Raw genomic sequence first — 23358 nt, 5'->3', positions numbered from 1 at the left:
TCTGTAATTTCCACATCAGAGTATTGCTCTTTTAAGACTTCTGAAAGCATGCTGCACACCTCGTCCCTCTCAGATTTTGGAAGGCACTTCAGGTTCTTAAATCTTGGATCAAGTGCTGTAGCTATTTTTAGAAATCTCACATTGGTATCTTCTTTGCTTTTTGTCAGATCTGCAGTGACAGTGTTCTTAAAACAAACACATGCCGGGTCATCATCCGAGACTGCTATAACATAAAATATATGGCAGAATGCGGGTAAAACAGAGCAGGAGACATACAGTTCCCCCCAAAGAGTTCAGTCACGAATTTAATTAACACATTATTTTTTTAACGAGTGTCATCAGCATGGAAGCATGTCCTCTGGAATGGTGGCCGTAACATAAAGGGGCATATGAATGTTTAGCATATCTGGCACGTAAATATCTTGCAATGCCGGCTACAAAAGTGCCATGCAAATGCCTGTTCTCACTTTCAGGTGACGTAAATAAGAAGCTGGCAGCATTATCTCCCAGTAAATGTAAACAAACTTGTTTTTCTCAGCGACTGGCTGAACAAGAAGTAGGACTGAGTGGACTTGTAGGCTCTAACATTTTACTTTGTTTTGGTTTTGAGTGCAGTTATTTTTTATACATAATTCTACATTTGTAAGTTCAACTTTCATGATAAAGAGATTGCACTACGGTACTCGTAGATGATGAAAATACTATTTCTTTTTACAGTGCAAATATTTGTAATAAATATAAAGTGAGCACTGTATACTTTGTATTCTGTGTTGTAACTGAAATCAATATATTTGAAAATGTAGAAAACATCCAAAAATATTTAAATAAAAATGGTATTCTATTATTGTTTAACAGTGCAATTAATCGTGATTAATTTTTTTTAATTGCTCGACAGCCCTACTCCCTTCCCTTCCCGCCACACGTAGATGGGGAGGAGGCAGACAAAGATAGGGAGTGGGTGGAGCCTTCGTTTGGCACAGCTGTACCAGTGTGGATGGGGAAGCAATCTACAATTAGGTATAGGGCTGGTCCAGCTTACTTCCCCAGTGGAACAAGGAGAATGTAAGTACTGAATTCTGACTCTCTTGAGTCACAGTTTGCTCCCTGTTCTGTTCCCTGGGCAGCATAACTATGCATTGCCCTTAAATGGGCCTTGTGGTAATTCTGCAATTTGTCTTCTGTCATTGAGGGTGCTTAGTTGGGGTTAGATGCTGAAGCCTTTACTGGTATGACTAATCTTCACTAATGCAATTCCTGCTTAAGTCAATGAATAAGGATTGCAAAATTGGGCCTGTGGGTAGTCTATTTTCTCATGTCATTTTGACTTCTTTCAATGATTTGTTGCTCAGAACCAGAGCCGCCCAGAGGGGGGGGCAATTTGCCCCAGGGCCCTGGATCCCACAGGGGCCCCGCGAGCCCTGGCCCGGCAGTGGTCCAGGTCTTCGGTGGCATTTCGGCGGCGGGGGGGCGCTTCAGTTGCTCCAGCTCTTCGGCGGCATTTCGGCAGCGGGGAGCCCTTCAGTGCTGCCGAAGATTCGGAGCGACTGAAGGGCCCCCCACTGCTGAAATGCCGCCGAAGACCCGGACCGCCACCAGGTGAGTACAAGCGCCGCAGCTCCACCGCTTTGCCCCACGCCCCTTGAATCCTCTGGGTGGCCCTGCAAGAGGCTACATCAAAAGCACTAGCAAAGTCAGTTAGGCCCCGGATCCCACAGGGGCCCCGCGAGCCCTGGCCCGGCGGCGATCCAGGTCTTCAGTGGCATTTCGGCAGCGGGGGGCCCTTCAGTGCTGCCGAAGACATGGAGCGACTGAAGGGCTCCCCCGCTGCTGAAATGCCGCCGAAGACCCGCACCGCCACCAGGTGAGTACAAGCGCCGCAGCTCCCCCGCTTTGCCCCAGGCCTCCTGAATCCTCTGAGCGGCCCTGCTCAGAACAGAAGGCGAAATTAAAAATCTCGGGACTGGAGTGGCTTGCTAAGTATGGCCCATTTAATGTAAAGTAATTTAAGTACATTATTTCAGAAGTTTGATGGTTTAAAGATTCCATGGGGTCAGATTATTCTCTCAGTGGAATTTACTTTTTATTTACATTGGTGTGAGTGAGAGGAGAATCAGTCCTCGCAGCACTGAGGATTTACACCTAATGAAGGTCCAGCCTCATAAATCATCTTGTGTTTTCGTTGTGTTCAGTATCACATGGAGTGAATATAGCTCAGCTATGTTATATTTCTCAGATGTCAAAAATGTGGAAAGTTGTATGTGGATAACTTTAATTAGGACTAGAAAGATGAGAGGTCCGTAAGCTAACAAAAGAGAGAGAGAAATAGGAACAATTTGCAGATAGATAATTACCATTTATACTTGACAGAATTAGCTTTTTTGCTTCTGGTTAAGATAGTGTCATACTGACCTGACTTAAACAGACACATACTACCTATGCATTGCACCCAGTCTTGACTTACTTCTTCATGATTCTTTGACAGCAGACCTAATTCTTCTTTCATGCTTTCTATCTGACGCTCCAGATCCATTTTAGTTAAGTTAGCATCATCAATCACTTTATATAGGGAATTAATTTCATCTTCCACTGCCTTTCTGAATGGCTGCTCATTTTCATATCTGCAGAGAAAAATGTAGTAAGCATACGCAGTCAAACGTGCAGTTTGTAAATGATAGTGTAGTAACCTTGGCCCCAGCATCAGCACCTGCTGTAGTTTTAAGTTAGAGGTACTGTTAGGGCTAGGGTGACCATACATCCCGTTTTGACCACGACAGTCCCTTTTTTAAGCCCTGTCCCGGCCGTCCTGACTTTATTGGCAAAAGTGGCAAGTTGGCAAGAGCAAAAGGGGCAAACGCCCACTTTTGTGGAAAAAAAGCAGGGTTTGGAGGAATGTGCAAGGAAGCACCAGCCCTGCGCCGGGGGTAGGCAGTGCTTGGGCAAGCAGCAACGCCAGCCCTGCGTGGGAAGTGGGGAAGCAGAGCTTGGGCGAGCAACACCAGCCCTGTGCAGGGAAGTGGGGGAGCTCAGGCAACTGGCACGGGCCAGCCCCATGCAGCCGGGGGGGAGGGGGGAACCTCTGCTAACCCCAGGTGGTGTCCCGTTTTCCCTTTGGGCCTGCAGCTTATGATGCAGCAGTGTGGAATGCTGTCCTGGGAAGGGAACAGCCAATGTGAAAGTAGCTTGAGCCTGGGGAGGGTATGGGATGACTGGGAAGGAAAGGCAGTTGGAAAAAAGCTGTTGGAAGGAGAAAAATCTAGGTGCTGAGTTAGTGGATAAACCTGAGCTGGAGTAGGAGATGAGGTGATAAAATAAAAGAAGAACAGGAGAATAAAAGTAAGGGAGTGAAAAGGAAAGAAGGAAAATAGGAAAGCTTTCAGGTCAGGAGAAGCAGAAAAAATTAGAACTGGGCATATTAGCAGATCCTATTAGAGAAGGGAAGTAGAGGGAAATAAAATCTGCAGAGAGAAACTATCAAGGGAAAAGAACTAAAAAGAAATAATTGGTGAAAAAGGGAATTGATCAAAAAGTTGTGTAGATGAAAATAGATTCTGAAAACAGTAAATGAGAAGCTCAGCCACAAAGGACCTAAAGTAAATGAACAGAGAGAATGACTGAACATCTATTGAAAGAATGCAATTCGAAGGCATCTAATGGCCAAGTGAGAGCCACTAGGTGAAGAAACCCTGCTTGTGGATAAACTTGATGAACAGGTATAGCTACAGGATCATTGAATCAAAAAGAGTTTGGCTACACTTGCAAGTTAGAGCGCATTAAATCAGCCCCGGGCGCCCTAACTCCCGAGGTGTCCACACTGGCAATGCACTTAGAATGCCTGGATTCCGTGGCTGGAGTGCCCCTGGTAATCCACCTCCACGAGAAGCATAGAGCTTGCTTCGCCCTGGCTGAAACGCCGGGGTGTCAGTGTGGATGACATGTTGCATTACTGCACTGTGATTGTCCTCCGGAAATGTCCCATAATTCCTTGAAGTCAAGTGGCCACTCTGGTCGTTGTTTTGAACTCGGCTGCAGGCATGCGGATATGCCCTTTCAAAGCTCTGTTTCTGACAGCTGGCATGCTTTTCTGCTCGGGGATACAAAGCAAACCGTTACTGTGGAATGCTTCTGCTGCAGAGGCAGGCATTTGTGCGTGTGTGAGAGAGAGAGAGGCGGGAGGTGGGGGATGGTGTCAGGGTTTCCTGTCAGAGTCCCTAGGAGCATGTGCAGTGACCCTGGTGCAGAGTGAGTGTGCTGTGGGAGGGGAAGAGTGGGAGTGGGAGAGGAGGGGTCCCTCCCCTGGAGCTTGCTGCTGCCAGTAAGGGGGAGGGGAGTCCTCTCTGGCCCTAGCCCTGGGGCAGCCTGTCTGCACCCCAAGTTCCTTATCCCCAGCCCTGCCCCACCCCAGAGCCTGCACCACCAGCACCCCAACCCTGAGCACCCTCCTGCACTGTGAACCCCTCATCCCCAGCCCCACCCCAGAGCCCTCATTTGAGGGGAAAAACGTGCAACTTAAATTTGGTGGTCAGTTTGGAGTATCGTGTTTAGCACAATACTTGATTATTTTACACCCTTTAAAGTATATAGTCGTATACAGGTGTTACAAAGTGGGAATGTTCTTAATGTTTTCTCTGAATAGTGTGTGGGTGCTTCAGTTTCCCCTATGCATTTCTCAAGGATCTAGATGGTGGGATAAGGGTGTGTGATTGTTGTAGAGCCCTAGAGTGCCAGTGTGATGCCATCTGCACAGAGAATGGCCAAAACCCTGTCTCCGGGCAACTGATGGCCTGGGCCGCTCTCCTGCAAGGTGCCAACTGAAGGTGTTGGAGAACAAAGTGATCAGGTGGCCTCCTAATGCCTGGAAAAGAGACAAAGGCAGAGAGGAGGGAGTGTCAGTGCCTGTGCGGACTTCTGGGAAGCGCATGGTGTAGAAGGGGATGCTGGGATGCTTTGGAACTACTCCATACAAAGCCAGTCAGGACTCTGGGGGAGCCTCCTCTCTCTGAGCATATTGTCTCCAGGGCAAGAAGTTTACACGTTCCTGAGTATGAACTCAGAGCATTCAGCATGCCCTTCCACACCGTGCACTTTCCGCAGCAAGTCTGCCCAGGCAGGTCCTGGGGCAACCAGAAGTACCTGCACCCCAACTCTGCAGTCAGACGTGACTCTCAGCCAGCCGGTAAAACAGAAGGTTTATTAGACGACAGGATCACAGTCTAAAACAGAGCTTGTAGGTACAGAAAACAGGACCCCTCAGTCAGGTCCATCTTGGAGGGTGGGGAGCCCAGACCCAAGTTCTGGGCCTCTCTCCATTTCCCCCGCCAGCTTTGAACTGACACTCCCTCCTCTAGCCTTTGTGTCCCTTCTGGACAAGGAGGCCACCTGATCTATTTGTCCCCAACACCTTCAGTTGGCACCTTGCAGGGGAAACTGAGGCACACACACAGTATTCAGAGAAGCAGCAAAGAATCCTGTGGCACCTTATAGGCTAACAGACGTTTTGCAGCATGAGCTTTCGTGGGTGAATACCCACTTCTTCTTCGGAAGAAGTGGGTATTCACCCACGAAAGCTCATGCTGCAAAACGTCTGTTAGTCTATAAGGTGCCACAGGATTCTTTGCTGCTTCTACAGAACCAGACTAACACGGCTACCCCTCTGATACTTGAGTATTCAGAGAAAACATTAAGAACATTCCCACTTTGTCACAACAGGTGCAACAAACTATAATACCGTATATTGAAGCAGGCAAGTGCTGCTTCTGACTTTCCACTTTTAATTGACCCTTGTAATCTTGTGGTGCCGATGCGTTGTAGTTTCATTTTATATCGGCTTACGGGGCGGGAGTGGGGGGGGCACCACCATTTTGGGCACCACCAAAAATTATACAAACCTGCCGCTTATGTCCCCAGGGTACAAACTCCAACAGAAAATCTAAGGTAATATCTTCACTACCGGCTGGATCGGCGGGCAGCGATCGATCCAGCAGGGATCAATTTATCGCATCTAGACACGATAAATCGATCCCCAAGCGCTCTCCCATCGACTTCTGTACTCCAGCTCGGCGAGAGGCACAGGCAGAGTCGACGGGAGCGGCAGCCGTCAACTCACCGCGGTGAAGACAGCACGGTAAGTCGATCTAAGTACGTCGACTTCAGCTACATAATTCATGTAGCTGAAATTGCGTACCATAGATTTCCCTCCCTCACCCCCCCAGTTTAGACCAGGCCTAAGATATTACACATTAGGATTACAGGAGGTTTTACAAGCAATAGAAAAGTTAGAATCTCACGAAGCCCAAGATACTGATAACACGCTGACAGACAAGTTCATTGAGGGGTTATATGATGTTATATATGGAATTAACATTATAGTTAAGACAGAACCTGGAAACTTCCATCCTAGACTTTAACAAGAGGCTATAAAACTTATGAGAGGTAATGGAGAAGTCAGGGCAGTTATGGTATAGCCACAGTATGGCTACAAATATGCTGTTGCCTTGCAGTCTGAAAATGCTAGTCAGTGTGTGGTGCAGGCTGGCCAAAAGTCAGAGGATGGTAATTCTGGGACAGAAGATAACTTTTTTGGAGAAAATTTAAGATGGGTATAGAGGGAAATTCAAGAGATGAGACTGGATTTGAAGCAGGAAATCTTGGCACCTAGAGAATACAGATGCAGGCCACAGGGAGTTGAGATGGGTCATAGCACAGCCAATAGTTATGATGGCAATCCTATTTGCAGGAGATGCAGTGAGGTGGGACATATAGAAAGAGGTACATGACTAAAAATACTAATGCTGTGGCTTTAAGCAGAAGGTTGTGGATTGGGGGTCGGATCTTGGAGGGACAACAGAATAGGCCTGAACAACATTGGAGGGCAGGCTACTGCTATAGGAAAATGCCTACCTGTTTGTTTGAGATTAATGGGAAAGAAATGTGGGCCCTGCTGGATACCAGGTCACAAGTTACCATATTAGAGCCAACATTTCATGAACTATTAGGCTCAAAATTGTTTATTGACTACTAAGTACAGGGTGAAGTTGGTACCAGGAAATTGTTTGGCTATCCCATGTGTTGGCTACATAGAAGCTGAAATTAGAAGTGGGACTATTAAATATCTCAATCAGGATATTTTTGTTAGTGATGTCAACAGTGAATGCTTGCCACCAACACTCATAGATATGAATCTACTGCAACATTGTTACGAGGAGCTGCTGCAGGTACTAAAGGATCAGGAGCAACTCTCCATTCAAAAAAAGAGAGTCTGTCAGAATACCTTTAGACATATAAGAATTTATAAAACTTTTTATAATCAGTATGGGGAAAGTGAGAATAAGAGAGACACTTCCCATCAAGCTGGACCCAAATATAGAACCCGTTTTAATTTGTAAAACAAAAATGGGTTGACTGGATATATTGCTTTACCTTGCTGAGGTAAAGAAGGGAATCCTACAATAGCTGCAAAAATGTTGTAACAGGGGAAAGGATTAGTACCAGCTGTGACTCTGAATTATGGGGGCCAGACCTATGACATTATATAGAAGTCAGGTGATTTCTGACTGGGCCGTGCCATTTATGCTAGTTCAGAAAAAAAAACATGGGAGACTGTGCTTTTGTGTAGGTTCATTAAAAGTTGAACCAGATCACCCATAAGGATGCCTGTACCTTATCTAGAATTGAGGATTACTTAACAGCATTAAAGTCAGCACGTTTTTTTCCTACTATTGATTTAGCTAGTGCGATTGGCAAATTCCAGAAGATCAAGGGGAAAAAGTGCCTTTGTAACACTCTGGGAGGATGTATTAGGGGAGACTTAGGACTGGAAGGGCTGTCCGTGTCAACCTGCAAAGGTGAGAGCCATGGTGAGACCTTGTGTTTGTGGGCTAGCTACTCGTGTCAGGGATCGGAACCACAGCTGCAGGGCACAAAGGCCTCCAAGATTACAGGGGAGGCGGGGACAGGACCCCTTACTGGGCCCCAGCCACTCCCTCCCCAAATGTTCCCCTGCACCCCCCAAGCGGGGGTGGGGGCGCATCCCACAGTTTTACCTCTGCTGTAAAAAGACATCTACCAGTGATACAAACAGTAACTTAGATTTTGAAAACTGTAAGAATTTTTTAAAGTACAATTTGTCACTATTTATGCTGTTCTTTTGCTCTTTTCATTACTCTCATCATGGACAATGAAAATCAGTAATCAGTTTCATTTTTGTATATAGGCATTGCACTGAGGCTCATTGTGCTACAATGTTTGTATTTCTTGTTTCACTTGATGTTTTAAAAAAACATAAACACATTTCCATAGGAATTGGGTTTTATAAAAGTTTGTTTTTGTAAAATTAAAATTTTGAGCCAGCCTAGCAAGAGCCCTAGGGTCATTATATCAGTGAGAGCCCAGAAATAACTTTGCCAGTAAATTTCTGACTACTGGAAATATTTAAAGTCACACTATTTCAAAATAATAATAATATATTGCTCTCAAATCACCTATCTGAGGATCTCAAAATTCATTACAACCTTAATTTAGCTACACAATAAGACCATGAGATAAGGTCACAGGGTGTCCAAGGTCAAAAAGCGAGTCAGATCCTTATGCTAACCACTAGACACATTTTCTCTAATACGGACATTCCGTTTTAATACCGTATTCAATATGGTAAGTATATGTTTATTCAAAGAAATCACCCATATTGTTGCCTCAAGAAAGCTACCTGTCTTTAAAATCTTCAGCACAGGCTTGAATGTTCTCCATCTGTAATATAAGACGTGCATTTTCGAGGACTGCATCACCCACCTAGAATAATGACACAACAGAGTTAGAGCAATTAACTATATTAAATATGTGTATATTGCAAGCATATGCATAATTTTAGATTCTGAAAGAAATTTAACCCTTTGGCCTGGAGCTACTAAAATTATTCCATGAATGTGACACCTATTTGTTCACAAATTATCCACAACAGGGTGTAATTTTTCTTAATTTCTTCATTGTTCACAATTGTTCAACAACTAGTTGTATAAACAAATTGTAGCTTCTCGTATGCAAACTGATCACCGGGGGTGAAGTTCACTGCTGTGTAGAGGACCTAGCACAAGGCCTATGCATAACTTAAGTCCTACTTAAATCCAGTGTAGAAAATATAAGTAGGACATAAGTGGTATATGGACCTTGTGCTGCGCCCTCTGCACAGTAGTGAATTTCACCCAGTGAATATTTGCTTTTCATGCCAAATGACTGCCTAAATCCTATAATGTTTCAGTTCCCTAATTGTGTAGCATGGCTTCATAAACAGGAGTCTTTTTCTCTTTTCACACAATCTATTCATGAACATCTGTGTCTATTAGACAAAACCACTTGGTGACTGGAAAGAGCTTTTCAAACTGGCCAAGAGAGTACAAATCCTTCCTTTGGCTATTAATCATAATGTTTTGCTTTCCACATGTTCTTGGTGAATAAAAACACCCAAATGTTTGCAAATAAAAGGGGTTGTGAATTCCAGGAAAGAGCTCAGTTCTGCGACGCTGACTCACATAGAGTAGTACCTTACTCTCAAAATACTTTCGATATATGGCAAGAAACTACTCAACATGAGCAAGAGAGGCACAAATAGCCCTAAGAGAACAGGCAGGTGTAATTCTCAAGAATGTTCAAAAATATTTTGTTGTTGTGCTCACACAGTGCTACTTATGGAACACAGAATTAAAAATAAATCCAGAATGAGTCTTTAGCTTTGCTTTTAATGAAAAATAAATATGCCTGCAAACAAATGACTCTAATAACACTGTAACTTTTGCATAATATTTAGAGTATGGTACATAAAAGTTTGAGCTGAATTAAAATACTCTAAATTCTGGATATTTTTGTTACCATAGGGTTTGAGTGTTATAAATGTTGGGGCTTTCTGTATAGCATCCAACTAAATGCAACAAATGTGGGTGGGATTTGATAGACAATTAAACCAGATATTAATGCTCAGGAGTTCTTACACACCAGCTAACACATATCCTCTGCGTAGGTGTTTTATTACCCATATCCTAAGACATTTTAGAAACTCATAACCTTTGAATTAATGACAAACAAACCTTAGGCATGACCAAAAGGTGTTGGGCAAAAGCTAGATAAATAAGCAGCTGGAGAATAAACTATCCTGCACTGTCCCCTGGGCTAACACATTCAAACCTTGAAAAATCCACAATTTAATGTTAATTCCATCAAAATGCAAAACACTTTTAGATTACAAAATTAGAGTTACTGGAGACTAAAGTTGGTCTGCTTACTTACCCATTTTTCTGGCCAGAGGATTTAGGTGGGAACTGTGGGAAAGGGGCTGAAGCATGTGGGTAGGGGCTGTTCCTGACCACTGTAAAGTTAAGCATATTAGAAACCCATTCACATCCTCCATCACCACTCGACCCCTTGTCTTCCCTTCCCTACTCTTCAGCAATCTAGCCTCACTTCCACAGGTCGTACACCCTTCCCTCTAAACAGTCAATCCGTCTACATGAATGAGCAGTTCACTGAAGACGTGGCAGAGTGGCAAGAAGAATCTCAGGGGTTTGGTAACATGTTTTTGCACCTCTGGCAGCAGCTGGAGCCTTTGTCTCCCCTTCCAGAACTCAAGCTCCACTTCTGAAAGGGGAGGGGGGAGATGGAGGGACACGTGGCAGCAGCGTGGAGGAAAGGTCTGACACACACAGACAAATGCCCTAGGGAGTCCTATTACGTTGCCCATGATCCAGGGGGTGAATAAGGAGCAGAGCTCAGCCTAGCCTGTTTCTCACCACTAGTGCTGCATCTTTGGCAATAGCTAGAATTTCTCCTCATCTGGGACACCTACTCTGTCATATACCATCATGCTTTGGGGGGTTATTTTTCATTTTAAGAATTTTGGACTACATTTTAATTACATTTGAATTTTGATTGTAGCCATAAAACAGATAAATACTGCAAAACATTTTTTCTTGAATTTTTAATGAATTAATGTTTGCCATAGGGGAGTCCTTTAATGCTCTGCAGAAGGCCCTGCAATCAATTTTTCATTCCAACATTGCATGCACAAATTTGTGCAGAAACCAGTTTTTTTCTTACTCATCCGGTGTACATGGTTAAAATAATTTGTCAAGTATTTTAGAAAAAAAAAATTGAGGAAATTGTGCTCATTGTACAGCCAAAACAAGACTGCATTAATCAAACTATGCGTTGCAATTTATTTACTATGCTCTATTAATCACCAAAACATAAAGAGCCAAATTGAAACCTAGTGTAAGAGGGTGAAAATCCTGACTCCAGGGAAATTGCACCTGTTTATGTCAGGTGTGAATGTGGCCCAGAAAATGCAAAATTAAGGATCTCAACCTATTTATAACTTTCAGCATTCTGCTTTGCCACCCTGAAGAGCATAAACCAAGAAGTGTCAACTTTTGTTTAGAAGCACTGGCTAAATTCAATAGGTCAAATTCTGGTCACAGTTAAGCCCATGCAATCCATTGATTTCAATGGGAGTGAGGCAAAACTTCAGTGGGGTTGCAAATGAACGCAAAATTTCACCTGAAATATCTAGTCGTTTTGCTTTAATTATTCACCTCAATATGGGTTCAAACTCTGCAGAGTCCACAAGTGAAATATGCTTGGTGGTCTTATCCAAGGCCCTGATCCTCAAAGGTATGTAGGCATCTAACTCCCATTGATTTCAGTGGAAGTTAGGAGCTTAAAAAACTTTGACCATCTGGGCCCAAGTCCCTAAAGAAAGTCTGAGCACATGAAAAAGCCACTTCTCTGTGTGGCATGGGTTTCAGTCTGCTCTTAGGAAGAGGCTGATCCAAGTCTTTCCATTGACTTCAGTGAAATTGGATCAGGCACTAAAATAGCAATGGTGTTGCAGGTCAGGAGTGAGGAGCAGGCGCACATCTGTGTGGGGAACCTTGCACAATTATGATTTTAAGCTTCTTACTCTCATATGTATCAAATTCATCCAAAAATAATAATACAAAAATCACTGGTATTTTACCAGAAATGCAGTTCTGAATCCGCTATCGTGTCAGACCTCTTCCCACTAGCAACAGCAGTGAAAGTGAAACATCGCTGCTTTTTTCTTTTTGAAAGAGTTCCTCTTAAATGGCCTGATCCAAAACGGATTGTAGTCAATGGAAAGACTCCCATTGTCTTCAGTGGGCTTTGGATAAGGCCCATAACAGCTACTGACTTAGTGTATGTTCCTGCTCCATGTTGCTCTGAGCATTGCCATTTACTTCAGAAGAAATGGGATTGGGGCCATTACTAACAGCTGGGCCAATTAGCCTCCTGTGCCAGAAAAAGGACTGTCCAGTGCTTTTGGCTTTGGTTAGAGTGGAATCTTTATTGGCTCTCATGGATGTAGTCCAACAGAGAGCTTCAGCTTTGCATACGATGTAAAATGTCAATGGATTGCTGCCTACCCACTCTCTCAGAAAGTCAGTCTATCTAAAAATGAATAAATAAAAATATATGTATTTACATTAACCATGTACCCTGAGTAATGGAAACAAACCTGAATAATGATATTTTTATTATTCACATCAAATACTATTACATTTTTGTACTTTAATCAGTTCAGTTCAAAATGAAACTAGGCCTCCTGATGTGTGGGTAAAATGGTATAACTTACAATGGATGCCACAGAGGGGAGTAATTGGTGATTTTTCAGCTGCCTGGCTTTATATGTCTTCACTGGGACAAATTGATCCCCGGTATAGCCCACTGGTTTCAATTAAGTTACGTATGGCACATTATCTGTTCTAATTATTTTAAGAATGACAACACACATTAGCAGTAGTACTATCTCAGTTTTACTGAGACATTTAGGGTATGTCTATACTACCCACCGGATAGGCGGGCAGTGATCGATCCAGTGGGGGTCGATTTATTGCGTCTAGTCCAGACGCAATAAAACGACCCCCGAGCACTCTCCTGTACTCCACCAGGTCAAGAGGTGCAGGCAGAGTCGACAGGGGAGCGTCAGCAGTCGACTCACCACAATGAAGACACCACGGTGAGTAGATCTAAGTATGTCGATTTCAGCTACATTATTCACATAGCTGAAGTTGCGTAACTTAGATCGATCCTCCCCCCACCCAGTGTAGACCAGGGCTTAGGCTAACTTTGTTACATGGCCTACAGATGGGAACTGGAGATGGCCTTCCATAGGCGGTGAGTTCCATACCCACGTGGTGCTTGGGCACCAGCAATATTCAGAGCCAGGGGCCCAGCTCCACTAATATTTGGGGCCCCGGCCCCACCTGCTGCCCCCCCCCCGAGTGTCCCATGGCCCCGACTTGCTACCCCCGCCCCCCGCTCGCCTTTCCCGGACCCCGGAGCAAAATGTCTCTGTCTTTGTGTCTTCCATGCTGCTTCCCTGCAGCAACTGCTGCCGCAGGGTCCTAATTCTCCCCTTCTCTACTACCAGGGCAGATTGAGTCTGAGCCTGCCCTTCCCCCTCAAACCGTTCCCTTTTCCGGCAGGACCCTCCAGCAGCACAGGGTCCCCCACCCACAGTCACCGCTCTAGCCCCATCTCTCACCCCCAGTGAGGCTACAGTCAGGGGCAACAGCAGGGGAGGAGGCGCAGGCAGCACCGCCCTGGCACCCACCACGGGGGAGGCGAGGGAGATTCCTGGACATGAGAGGGGCCCTAGGAGCACATGCAGTGACAGTGGTACGAGGTGAGTGTGCTGCTGGGGGGGCAGGAAAGGGGAGCTCCTCCCCCAGAGCTTGCTGCTGCTGACAGGGAAAGGGCTGGGGGGAGTCCTCCTCTCTGGCCCCTGTCCCGGAGCAGCCTGCCTACACCCCTAACTCATCCCCAGCTCTGCCCCACCCCAGAGCCCACACTCCCAGCCAAAGCTTTCACCCCCCACTGCACCCTCTACCCTAGTCCTGAGCCTCTCCAGCACCCCAAACACCTTATCCCCAGTCCCAGCCAGAGCCCTCATCCCCCCCACACCCTGACCCTCTGCCCGAGCCCTGAGCCCCTCCAGCACCGCAAACACCTTATCCCCAGTCCCAGCCAGAGCCCTCACCCCCCACACTCCTACTCTCACCCTGAGCTCCTCCCACACTCCAAACCCCTCATCTGCAGCCACATCCCATAGCCCTCACCCCTGCATCTCATCCCTCTGCACCCCTCCCATCCCCAAACTCCCTCCCAGAGCCTGCACCCTGTACCCCAATCCCCTGCCCCAGCCTAGGGCCTGCACTCCAGACCTCCTCCCTCACCCAAACTCCCTCTCAGAGCCTTGGGCAGGTGTGGGGGCAAAGTTTGTGGGGCTGGAGTTTGGGCAGGGGCGGGTTCTGGGCACCACCAAAATTTCTACAAACATGCCACCCCTGCCTTTAACTTCTGGATCCAGGCTGCCTTAAATTTTGATAGTGTACAAACTTTGAATCCAAAATGCTTCAAATTCTGGATTCAGACCTGAATTTTGTGGTTTAAGTCCATCACTAATGGGAACATCTATAGGGTCTGATGTTCAGAGGTATAGAACACCCACAACTCCAACTGAAGTCAACGAGTGCTGTGTCTTTCAGCACCTCTCAAAATCAGACCCATACTGTTAAAAACTAGATAGTAGAACTGAGGAGAAGAAATGTATATGGATAACTTATGGAGAAACTTGGAACCCTGGAAAATCATCTCTCTCTATCGTATTTACATTAGCTGTGAAAAGAGTATAAAAAGGTTACTCTTTTATAGACTAATAAGAAATGATGAAAGACTTCCATCTAGTGGCTTTTTTGTTCGATTTCATTCTTCTACTAGCAGCAGGAGTTGAATACAAAAATTAATATAAATGAGAAATGATCATCTTTGCAATTTGTAATCCTCGTCACTGCTACATTGATGACAATGAGTGATGCAGCAGTTTAGGAAATGTCCTTATCTATGTTCATTTAAAATGACAAGGCTCATGGGGGAGTAAGTAAGATCAGTTAGATATTGCTTCCTCCATTTGTAAAATGAGAATATTTCTCTGCCACACAGGAGTGCTGTGAACCTTAATTCTTTAATGTTTGTAGTGCATTTTAAGATCCTAAGATAGAAAGTGCTATAAAATACAAAATAGTATAATAATCCTTCTGTCGCATAATATATTTCTATATTCATATTTGTAATGACTTTGTAATTTACCCTTTGAACATATGCTTTTAATTCTTAGACTAATGCCAAAGTGCAATTTTTCCACTAGATTTATTGTAAATTCATAGACGTATTACATTAAGTTTTTAATTTCTTTTCCCAATATGCATAGGAAATACGATTTGCAACAGTGGATCAAACCATTGGTCCATCTAGTATCCTGTCTCTGGCAGTGGCCATTACCTGATCCTTCAAAGAGAGGTACACCTTCCACTCCAGGTAATGCATCTTGTAAATTGTACTGCACTGGTCCCTGGGGGGAAAATTCTCTCAAGATGATTGATGATTTCCTGATTGCTAATAGTTAGAGAGATTGGCTTAAACCCTAACGCATGAGGTTTAATATATTTTCCAAAGTGTTTGCTCTCATTGATTATTATAACTTTGTATATTCTTATTATTCATAAAAATTATACAATTCCTTTTTGCTAAGTTCTTAGCCTCAACGATGTCCTGTGTCAGCCTGAAGACTTTTAGACAGCCTCTTCCAGCTGCTCAGTAGCACCTTCCATGGCCCTAGCATTGCCCGGTGTCCGGTTTTTTACTGGAACACCTAGTCAAAAAGGGACCCTGGCAGCTCCGCTCAGCACCGCTGACCAGGCCATTAAAAGTCTAGTTGGCGTGGGGCTGGCAGCATAGGCGCCAACTCCATGGGTGCTCTGAGGCTGGAGCACCCATGGGGAAAAATTGGTGGGTGCTCTGCACCCGCTGGCAGCTCCCTGCCCCAACTCACCTCTGCTCCACCTCCTCCCCTGAGCACACCACATCCCTGCTTCTCCCCCTAGCTCCCAGCTCTTGATGCCACAAAACAGCTATTTCGCAGCAGCAAGCGCTGGGAGGGAGAGGAAGGAGGGGGAACAGGCTGTGCTCTGGGAAGAGGTGGGGCCAGGGTAGAGATTTGGGGAAGGAGTCCAATAGGGGCAGGGAGAGGGCAGAGACTTTGGGGAAGGGGTTGGAAGGGGGTGGAGCAGGGGTGGGGGCAGGGCCGGGGGCGAGCACCCTCTGGCACCAGGAAAAGTTGGTGCCTATGGCTGGCAGGCTCTCTACTTGGTTCCATGTAGCTCCCCCGAAATGACAATATGTCCCTTGGCTCCTAGGTGGAGGGTCAGCCAGGGAGGCTCCACGTGCTGCCCCTGCCCCGAGTTCCGGCTCCACAGCTCCTGTTGGCTGGGAACCATGGCCATTTGGGAGCAGTGGGGGTAGTGCCTGTGGATGGAGGCAGAACCACCTTGCCGCCCCTGTGCCTAGGAGCTGAGGGCCGTGTTGCCGCTTCCAGGGAGCCGCCCGAGGTGAGCGCTGCCCAGAGCCTGCACCACTCACCATCCCCCACCATGTCCCAACCCCTTACCCCAGCCCTGAGCCCCCTCCTGCACTCTGAACTCCTCGGTCCCACCTCCCAGATCACACCCCTCATCCCTATCCCCACCCCAGAGCCCGCACCTTTTCAGCCGAACACTCATCCCCTCCCACACTGCCAACCCCCTGCGCAAGCCCAGAACCCCCTCTTGCACCCTAAACCCCTCATTCCCCCCCCCCCGAGCCCTCACCCCTTCTCGCACTCTGAACCCCTACCCCAGCCCGGTAAATATGAGTGAGTGAGGGTGGGGAGAGCGAGCAACAGAGGGAGGGGGGCGGGAATTTGGAGAAGGAGTGGGGCAGGTGCGGGACCAGGGTGTTTGGTTTTGTGTGATTAGAAAGTTGGCAACTCTACATGGCTCCCCTCTTAAACCAGAAAGCCAGCTCCCATTTCTGCTTCCTACTGCACAGCTCTAGAGACAGCAGCAAGGTAGGCAGAACCATGAGCAGAGTGGCTATAGCTGAAAGAGAAAGCTATTAGGAGCTAAGTAAAAGGACCATGGTGAAGCTGGAAGAGAAGCCTTTGCTACTGCAGCCTAATAAAGTAGATAGTCTCTGGGGGCAGAAGGAGATTAAATATGTCAGTAAGGGAGGAACAGAAAGAGGGCACTATAAACTGAAAGAGGGGAGCAGAAAGGGAATCTGGAAATCCAGCAGGGATCCTCTAGAACATGCATGTTAGCCACTATCAGCCAATTTTGGGCAGTCGGGATGTTTCCCTGCTTGCCTACATTCAACCAGAACCTTGCGGAGAAGGAGAGAAATAGCTGCAAGTAAGTGAGAAACCTCTTAGGGCAGCGTCTGATGCTATTAGGACAAGCAACAGCAGCAGCTACTGCCTGTCCTACACCCTCCTGCTGGTGCTAGCAGACTAGGTAATTCTGCTGGAAGAGGGACTTTTCCCTTGGAAAGGAGGAGGGTCCACAGGCTCAAGGGGATCTCAAAAGCGGCAAAATGTAATTCTTTTTACTAGCTGACCTGAGGTTATTATAGCACTCACCACGACTTTCCCTTTTAAGGAAAGTGCAGTTGGTGGCTCTTTAAAAACGTAGAGGGAAATTGTCCATGTACTGTGACAGTTTTACACTTTTATCTGGGTAGCACTGTACGATGTGTTAACATGACACATTGGAGGGGTTGCATTTATTAAAAGTGCTCTGTATTTTTTTTATTAGTATGTGTACCAGATGATGCAGTGGATGCCATCTTAACCCCATTTTACTAAAGAACAGTATTAAACAGACTTGCAAAATCTGTATTAGCTGTTGCACTAATGTAGTGGTAATTTATGTACTGACCTTTAAAAATATTTCTTTTTATACTAATTAATATGATTTGAGGCCCAATCCTATTAGCACTCAGTATTCCTACTGAAGTTAATGGGAGTTCTGCATATGGAGTGCTTACAAAGATCAGACACTCTGGAACCAATCTATCTGCCATGAAAGTCAATGGAGATGTGGGTGTTATATTGGGGTTTTAATGCTTCTTAGCTGGGGATCGTCTATTGTTCAAATTAATATTCTTTTCTGAAGTTGTGTGCCACATATGCAGAACTCAGAGGCATCCAGTGTTAAAACAGAAGGGAATCTTGGCTTGAGGGATCTTCACAGAAGCACATTCTCTATTTTATTTGTAAATGGATTAATTAGTTTTACAATTATTCCTCTCAAGCACTTTGTGCTTTTTTCTTTTCTTATCTTCTTTTTTAAACCGAGAAGAATAAATGGAGCTCATAATGAAATTTGACTTTAACATTGGGCACTTATGCATAGGAAATCAGAAAAATAAAGCACTAAGTTTTCCAAGTGTTAAGGAGCAACATATAAGTGAAGGTCCTAATCATACATACTCATTTAACACATTAAAGAATGTTGAACAAGTGTTCCAATTAGTTATGCAGTAGATTTCATTATCAAGTGGCCATTGGGGAAAAAATGCACATATGCTAAGTAACAAAGCTGTGGCGTGCTGCATTATTTAGCTCAATTGTTCATGCACATTCTGAGGTATTATGCAAAAATCTGTCTAATATGTCATGTTCCTGTAATTTAAAGAAAAAATAAATATTAGGACAAACTTGAAAAACTAAAACTTATTCAGCCCAAAAGTTATTAACTGTGGCACTAAGCTGCTAGAGGCCTCTACTGTTGGTAGAGAAATCACAAACCTTTTTAAAATTATATGAAAATCAATTACCATGGAAATGATGTGGTAGCAAAAGTTCACCTTTATGATTCCATTAAAAGGGCAGGTAGGAAGAGTAAATGGAAACTGTCAAAGAGAAGTAATTTAAACATAAATGACAGATAACTATCCAGTAAAATTAAAAACATAAAATTAAAAATGGGTTTGTTTTCAAAATATGTCCAAGTTTTCACTAGTGTGAATACCCTTTTTGAAATATCCTGGTATGTGGGTTGCCTAAATTTGAGGCTACATTTATATTCCTAGTCAGTGGAACATGACTGGACTAAAGAAGCTACAAGTTCTGAAACTGGGAGAAGGTCTCTCTAGCAGTTGATCGACGCTTTCATTCTGTTTATTTGAATGACAGTTTCAAGTGCTTTTAAGAGGGGGAGTCACCAGTACAATCAGCTACCTTTTTTCAAAGAATCTAGATGATGAAACTGATTTTGAAAAGGAAAGCAAAGAGGAAGTTTAAGAAAGGGAAAGTTTAAAAAACAAAACAGACCTATATTTTGTCAGATCAGCCCAATAAACCATTAGGTCTGGTATTGTCCCTCCATCAGCAACCTATGCCTGTTGTTTAACCAAAAGGCAGATAGATCAGAATGATTTGAAGCTACCATCCAACTAACTGTATTAATTATCAGCCTGGACAGCTGCTTTTTATTGAAGCAAGTATATGCATGCTAGTTGGGACAGATGCAAAGTGGGAGGATTTCTACAGGAACTAAGTCTATTGAGAAAATCTTGCTGAAAGGAACGTATGTGACAGAAATTTAAATTTACTTAATTTTATCCTTCTCACCCTCTTCCTTTCAGTTCCCTTCCCAATCTGCTTATGTAAAGTGCAAAAGATTTAAAATTCTAATTAAATGTCTCTTCCCCAAAATAGAAAGTTATTTGTAATGATAATTCCTCCCCACAGAGAAATACAAGCACCTGAGAAAAGAGAGTGCTTTAAATAATCTTAGTAATTTTATAGGGGATGAGAGGTTAGTTAAATCTCCATGAGTATTCGGTTGGGTGTGTGTGAATGAAAAAGGGGCAGGAGGAACTTATTTTGGGAAATAGTACAGTTCAAATCTTAGAAGTACAGAATAACAGAAATGGAAAAAAATGTGGCAGGCCAGTTTCATCACTGTTGTGATTTCAATGGAGATTATGTGGTTCTGAGATTTTGGAAGATCACTGGAGTTTTCCTTATGCAACCCTTCATTTGCAATCAGTCTCAGTACAGTGAGAGTCAGCTATTATCCACATCCATTCAAATGGGAGTATTAAGTTTGAAAGAAATAAAGGACTGATCCTTTAATTAATTGCAGCATTTAGAATTACATTCAGTAGTTATTTTCTAGGGGGGTAAGGCCAAGGAATCTCTCTCTTCTAAACCCTTCTCTAGTGCTAAACATTTAATAATCACTCAGACAAGGAAGGTACGTTTTCCTCCTCCTTTACATATCAGGAAGCAGTGACTCTGAAAAAGATGTAGGGTTGTGGTGGATAATCAGCTGAACATGAACTTCCAGTGTGATGCTGTGGTCAAAAGAGTTAATACAATCCTGGGATACATAGGAGAATCTCAAGGAGGAGTGTAAAAAGTTATTTTTCTTCTATATTTGGAACTGGTATGACTGTTGCTGAAATACTGTGTCCAGTTCTGATGCCTATAAATCAAGAAAGATGTTGATAAATTGGAGAGGGTTCAGAGAAGAGCCACAAAGAATGACTGGGATAAAAAACATGCCTTTTAGTGATAGACTTAAAGAGCTCAATCTATTTAGCTTCACAAAGAGAAAGTTAAGGGGTGACTTGATTACAGTCTATAAGTATCTTCATGAGGAACAAATATTTAACAACAGACTCTTCAATCTAGCAGGGAAAGTGTAATCATCACTTATTCCTGCCATTTGAGCTAAAGAAGTAACTCTGTTAGTCATCAGTCAGTAGCAACCACTAGAGGGAGACATGGTCACACTCATTAAGCCAGTGTATTACACGTGCACCTTCAAATCAGGTACAGTATTTGTATATGCAGTTATCTAATTTGTGTGTTCAAATGTGGGGGTTGTATGTACAACATGGGGGCATGTGCATGCACCCATACACCGTTGGCAGCCAAAAGCCAGATGCTTTCAAAAGTTGGCCCACAAAGACCTTTTAGGAACATACAGACAGTAATTTTTCGTGTCCACCTCTGTAGAATGCTAAAGGGGAAAAATGACTCCTCAGACATTTATCCTTCCAGGCTGTTATGTTAGGGAAGAGTTAGTTTACCCTATTTATTGGGATCTGGTACTCACTGTCAGAGAAAATTGATAATTTCCTACACTCTTCCCATTCATTCTCTGAATCTGAATATAATATTAACACTCATAGTTTATCATCTATAGATCTCAAAGTTTTTACAAAAGCAGAAAGCATAATTACCACTTGATGGGGAAACTGAGGCATGGAGACTTAGTGATTTGACAAAGGGTATATATGTGATGAATGATAGAGCTCAAGATTGATCCCAGGTCTCCTGGCTCCCAGTTGGGCACCATATCCACTGGACCACAATGAAACAGTGTCTTTCCCTCTCCCACCTTGTTTTGCTATATTCTGATGAAGGGACCGATTCTCCAATGGGAGAAAGTACTGTCTGGTGGCTAAAGAATGGGTCTAGGACTCAGAACATTTGGGTTCTGTTTTTGGCTCTGTCACTGATCCATTGTCTACCCCAAAGGCAAGTTACTTCACCTATGTGTGCCCCACTTTGCCCAGTTAGAAACTACCCTACCTCAAACCTGTCGTGTGATTTAGCCAGTAAATACTTTTAAAGTATTTTGAGATCCTCAAATGAAAGAGTATGCCTTGTGCACACTGCGCAAGTGAAACATTAAGATTCAACTACTTGCTGTTTTTTACTTTGACCTTTCATTAGCCCTGCAAAAAGTATCACTAGCAAGTTTGTGTTGGTTTTCCAGGTTTTTTTTATTTTTTGTCCACTAGACAAACATGGTCACCCTTTTACAGTCAGGTGCTAAATATTTTTCTTTACAGAAAAGAATGTGTAGAATGTGCTGCCTAACTTGTATATAAAACACTGAGTATGTGGAGAACAGGGAACGGCGAGGGGACGGGGGGAGTGTCCAGGCGGGAACAACCCAGTTGTGACCATGTAATAATTGCTTTTAACTAAATAAGAGTTTTTGAAAATGTGGTCAAATAAATGAGAGAATAAAACTGAAATCTAAATTGCAAATTAAAAACAAGGTTGTGATGATATCAAGTTGGTGGATAAAGTCATTCAATCTTAGTAGTTTTCTTTTAATAATTCTGCTCCTCATTATAATAACCACAACTAAGAGAAAATAACTGATTTTAATCAGGCCAGACTATAACACCAGGGGGTGCATTTCAATCCCCCCCCACCCCCGTGTACATAATGCTTGGGGCTGCTCTCCTGTTTAATAAGCATTTTCCACAATACATTGTGAAATGATAATGCTAATTATGATGAAGATAGAGTTGAAATCCTTCATCTAGGGCACTGTGCATTGGAATCAGGCGGCATTTATCAGCATCAAAACCCTCTGCTAGGGGTTTGCTAATGATTCATTAATCTTTTTCATTGTTAAAGTTCTTGTACTCACTTGATGATAGATAGTCTCCCAGTTCTCTCTTAGTGCCTCCCAGCTGTTGACATTGGATGACTTCTTTTCCAGGTAGACTCTAATGTGCTCTTCCAGCTCTTGGTTGACCTGTTCGAGAGCTCTCACTTTCTCTATGTACTCCACCAGGCACCCATTCAGGCTCTCATAGGATAGGCCCCTTCCCTTTTCCAGCCCCTGGGCTAATGGCACAGTTGAACAGGAGCTGCGCAGGCCTTGTAAGAAGACACTGCTGATGCCTAGAGCTCTACGGGACACACGGGTCCCTAGGCTGCTCACACCTCCAGTGGGGACAATACCCACATAGACACCTCGGGGTCTAGGTAGGCTGCCACTACCCCCAATGCTTAACCTTTGGCTGGTAGCCCCAGTGCTTTCAGTCGTGGAGGAAGAGGGCTGTTGCCCCAAGAATGAAGATCTACGTCTTGGCATGGGCATGCTGCAGCTAGAGTCTATTGCACTAAACAAGTTGACTCTGCCTCGAAGCCTCTGTGCCGTACCCACACTGGTAGGATTTGCAGAACCAAGCAGATTTTTGGTTTTGTGCTGTTTTTGCTTTGTCCCAAGTCCTTCTGGAACATCAGCATTGTTTCACTGATCATCACAGGCATGTTTGTCACATTGGGGCTTTTCACTGAGTCAGCAAATCCATTTAAAAAGAAATCTCTCTGCTGCTACTGCTGCAAGTATAGCATATGAAAAGGACAAAGCTGTTTACAGTGACCGCAGAACAATAATTCCTTATAGTATAGATGTTAAAATAATACTGGTGTTTTCTAGGCTGCAAGCCAGACAGATTCTTAGCATTTTATATTTAATAATAATAATAATTGGAGATATACCAATCTCCTAGAACTGGAAGGGACCTTGAAAGGTCATCAAGTCCAGCCCCCTGCCTTCACTAGCAGGACCAATTTTTGCCCCAGATCCCTAAGTGACCTCCTCAAGGACTGAACTCACAACCCTGGGTTTAGCAGGCCAATGCTCAAACCACTGAGCT

General features: G+C 44.1%; 1 protein-coding gene across 1 annotated transcript in view; it reads right to left on the bottom strand.

Annotated features, from left to right (window-relative positions):
- Positions 1 to 22802, bottom strand: part of BFSP2 (beaded filament structural protein 2) — a 34442-nt gene extending 11640 nt beyond the window's left edge. The window contains exons 1-3 of the mRNA XM_039522965.1: positions 22341 to 22802; positions 8702 to 8784; positions 2462 to 2618 (exon numbers count right to left, since the gene is read on the bottom strand). Of these exons, the coding sequence (XP_039378899.1) occupies positions 2462 to 2618; positions 8702 to 8784; positions 22341 to 22796 (696 nt within the window). The 5' untranslated portion in view covers positions 22797 to 22802. The remainder of the gene's footprint in view (positions 1 to 2461; positions 2619 to 8701; positions 8785 to 22340) is intronic.
- Between the last annotated feature and the right edge of the window lie 556 nt (positions 22803 to 23358).

The sequence above is a fragment of the Mauremys reevesii genome, linkage group 2 (genome assembly GCF_016161935.1).
Source record: "Mauremys reevesii isolate NIE-2019 linkage group 2, ASM1616193v1, whole genome shotgun sequence".
NCBI classification, from domain to species: domain Eukaryota; kingdom Metazoa; phylum Chordata; order Testudines; family Geoemydidae; genus Mauremys; species Mauremys reevesii.
The sequence above is the reverse complement of the archived record's forward strand: the minus strand, read 5'-3'. Positions and strand labels throughout refer to the sequence as shown.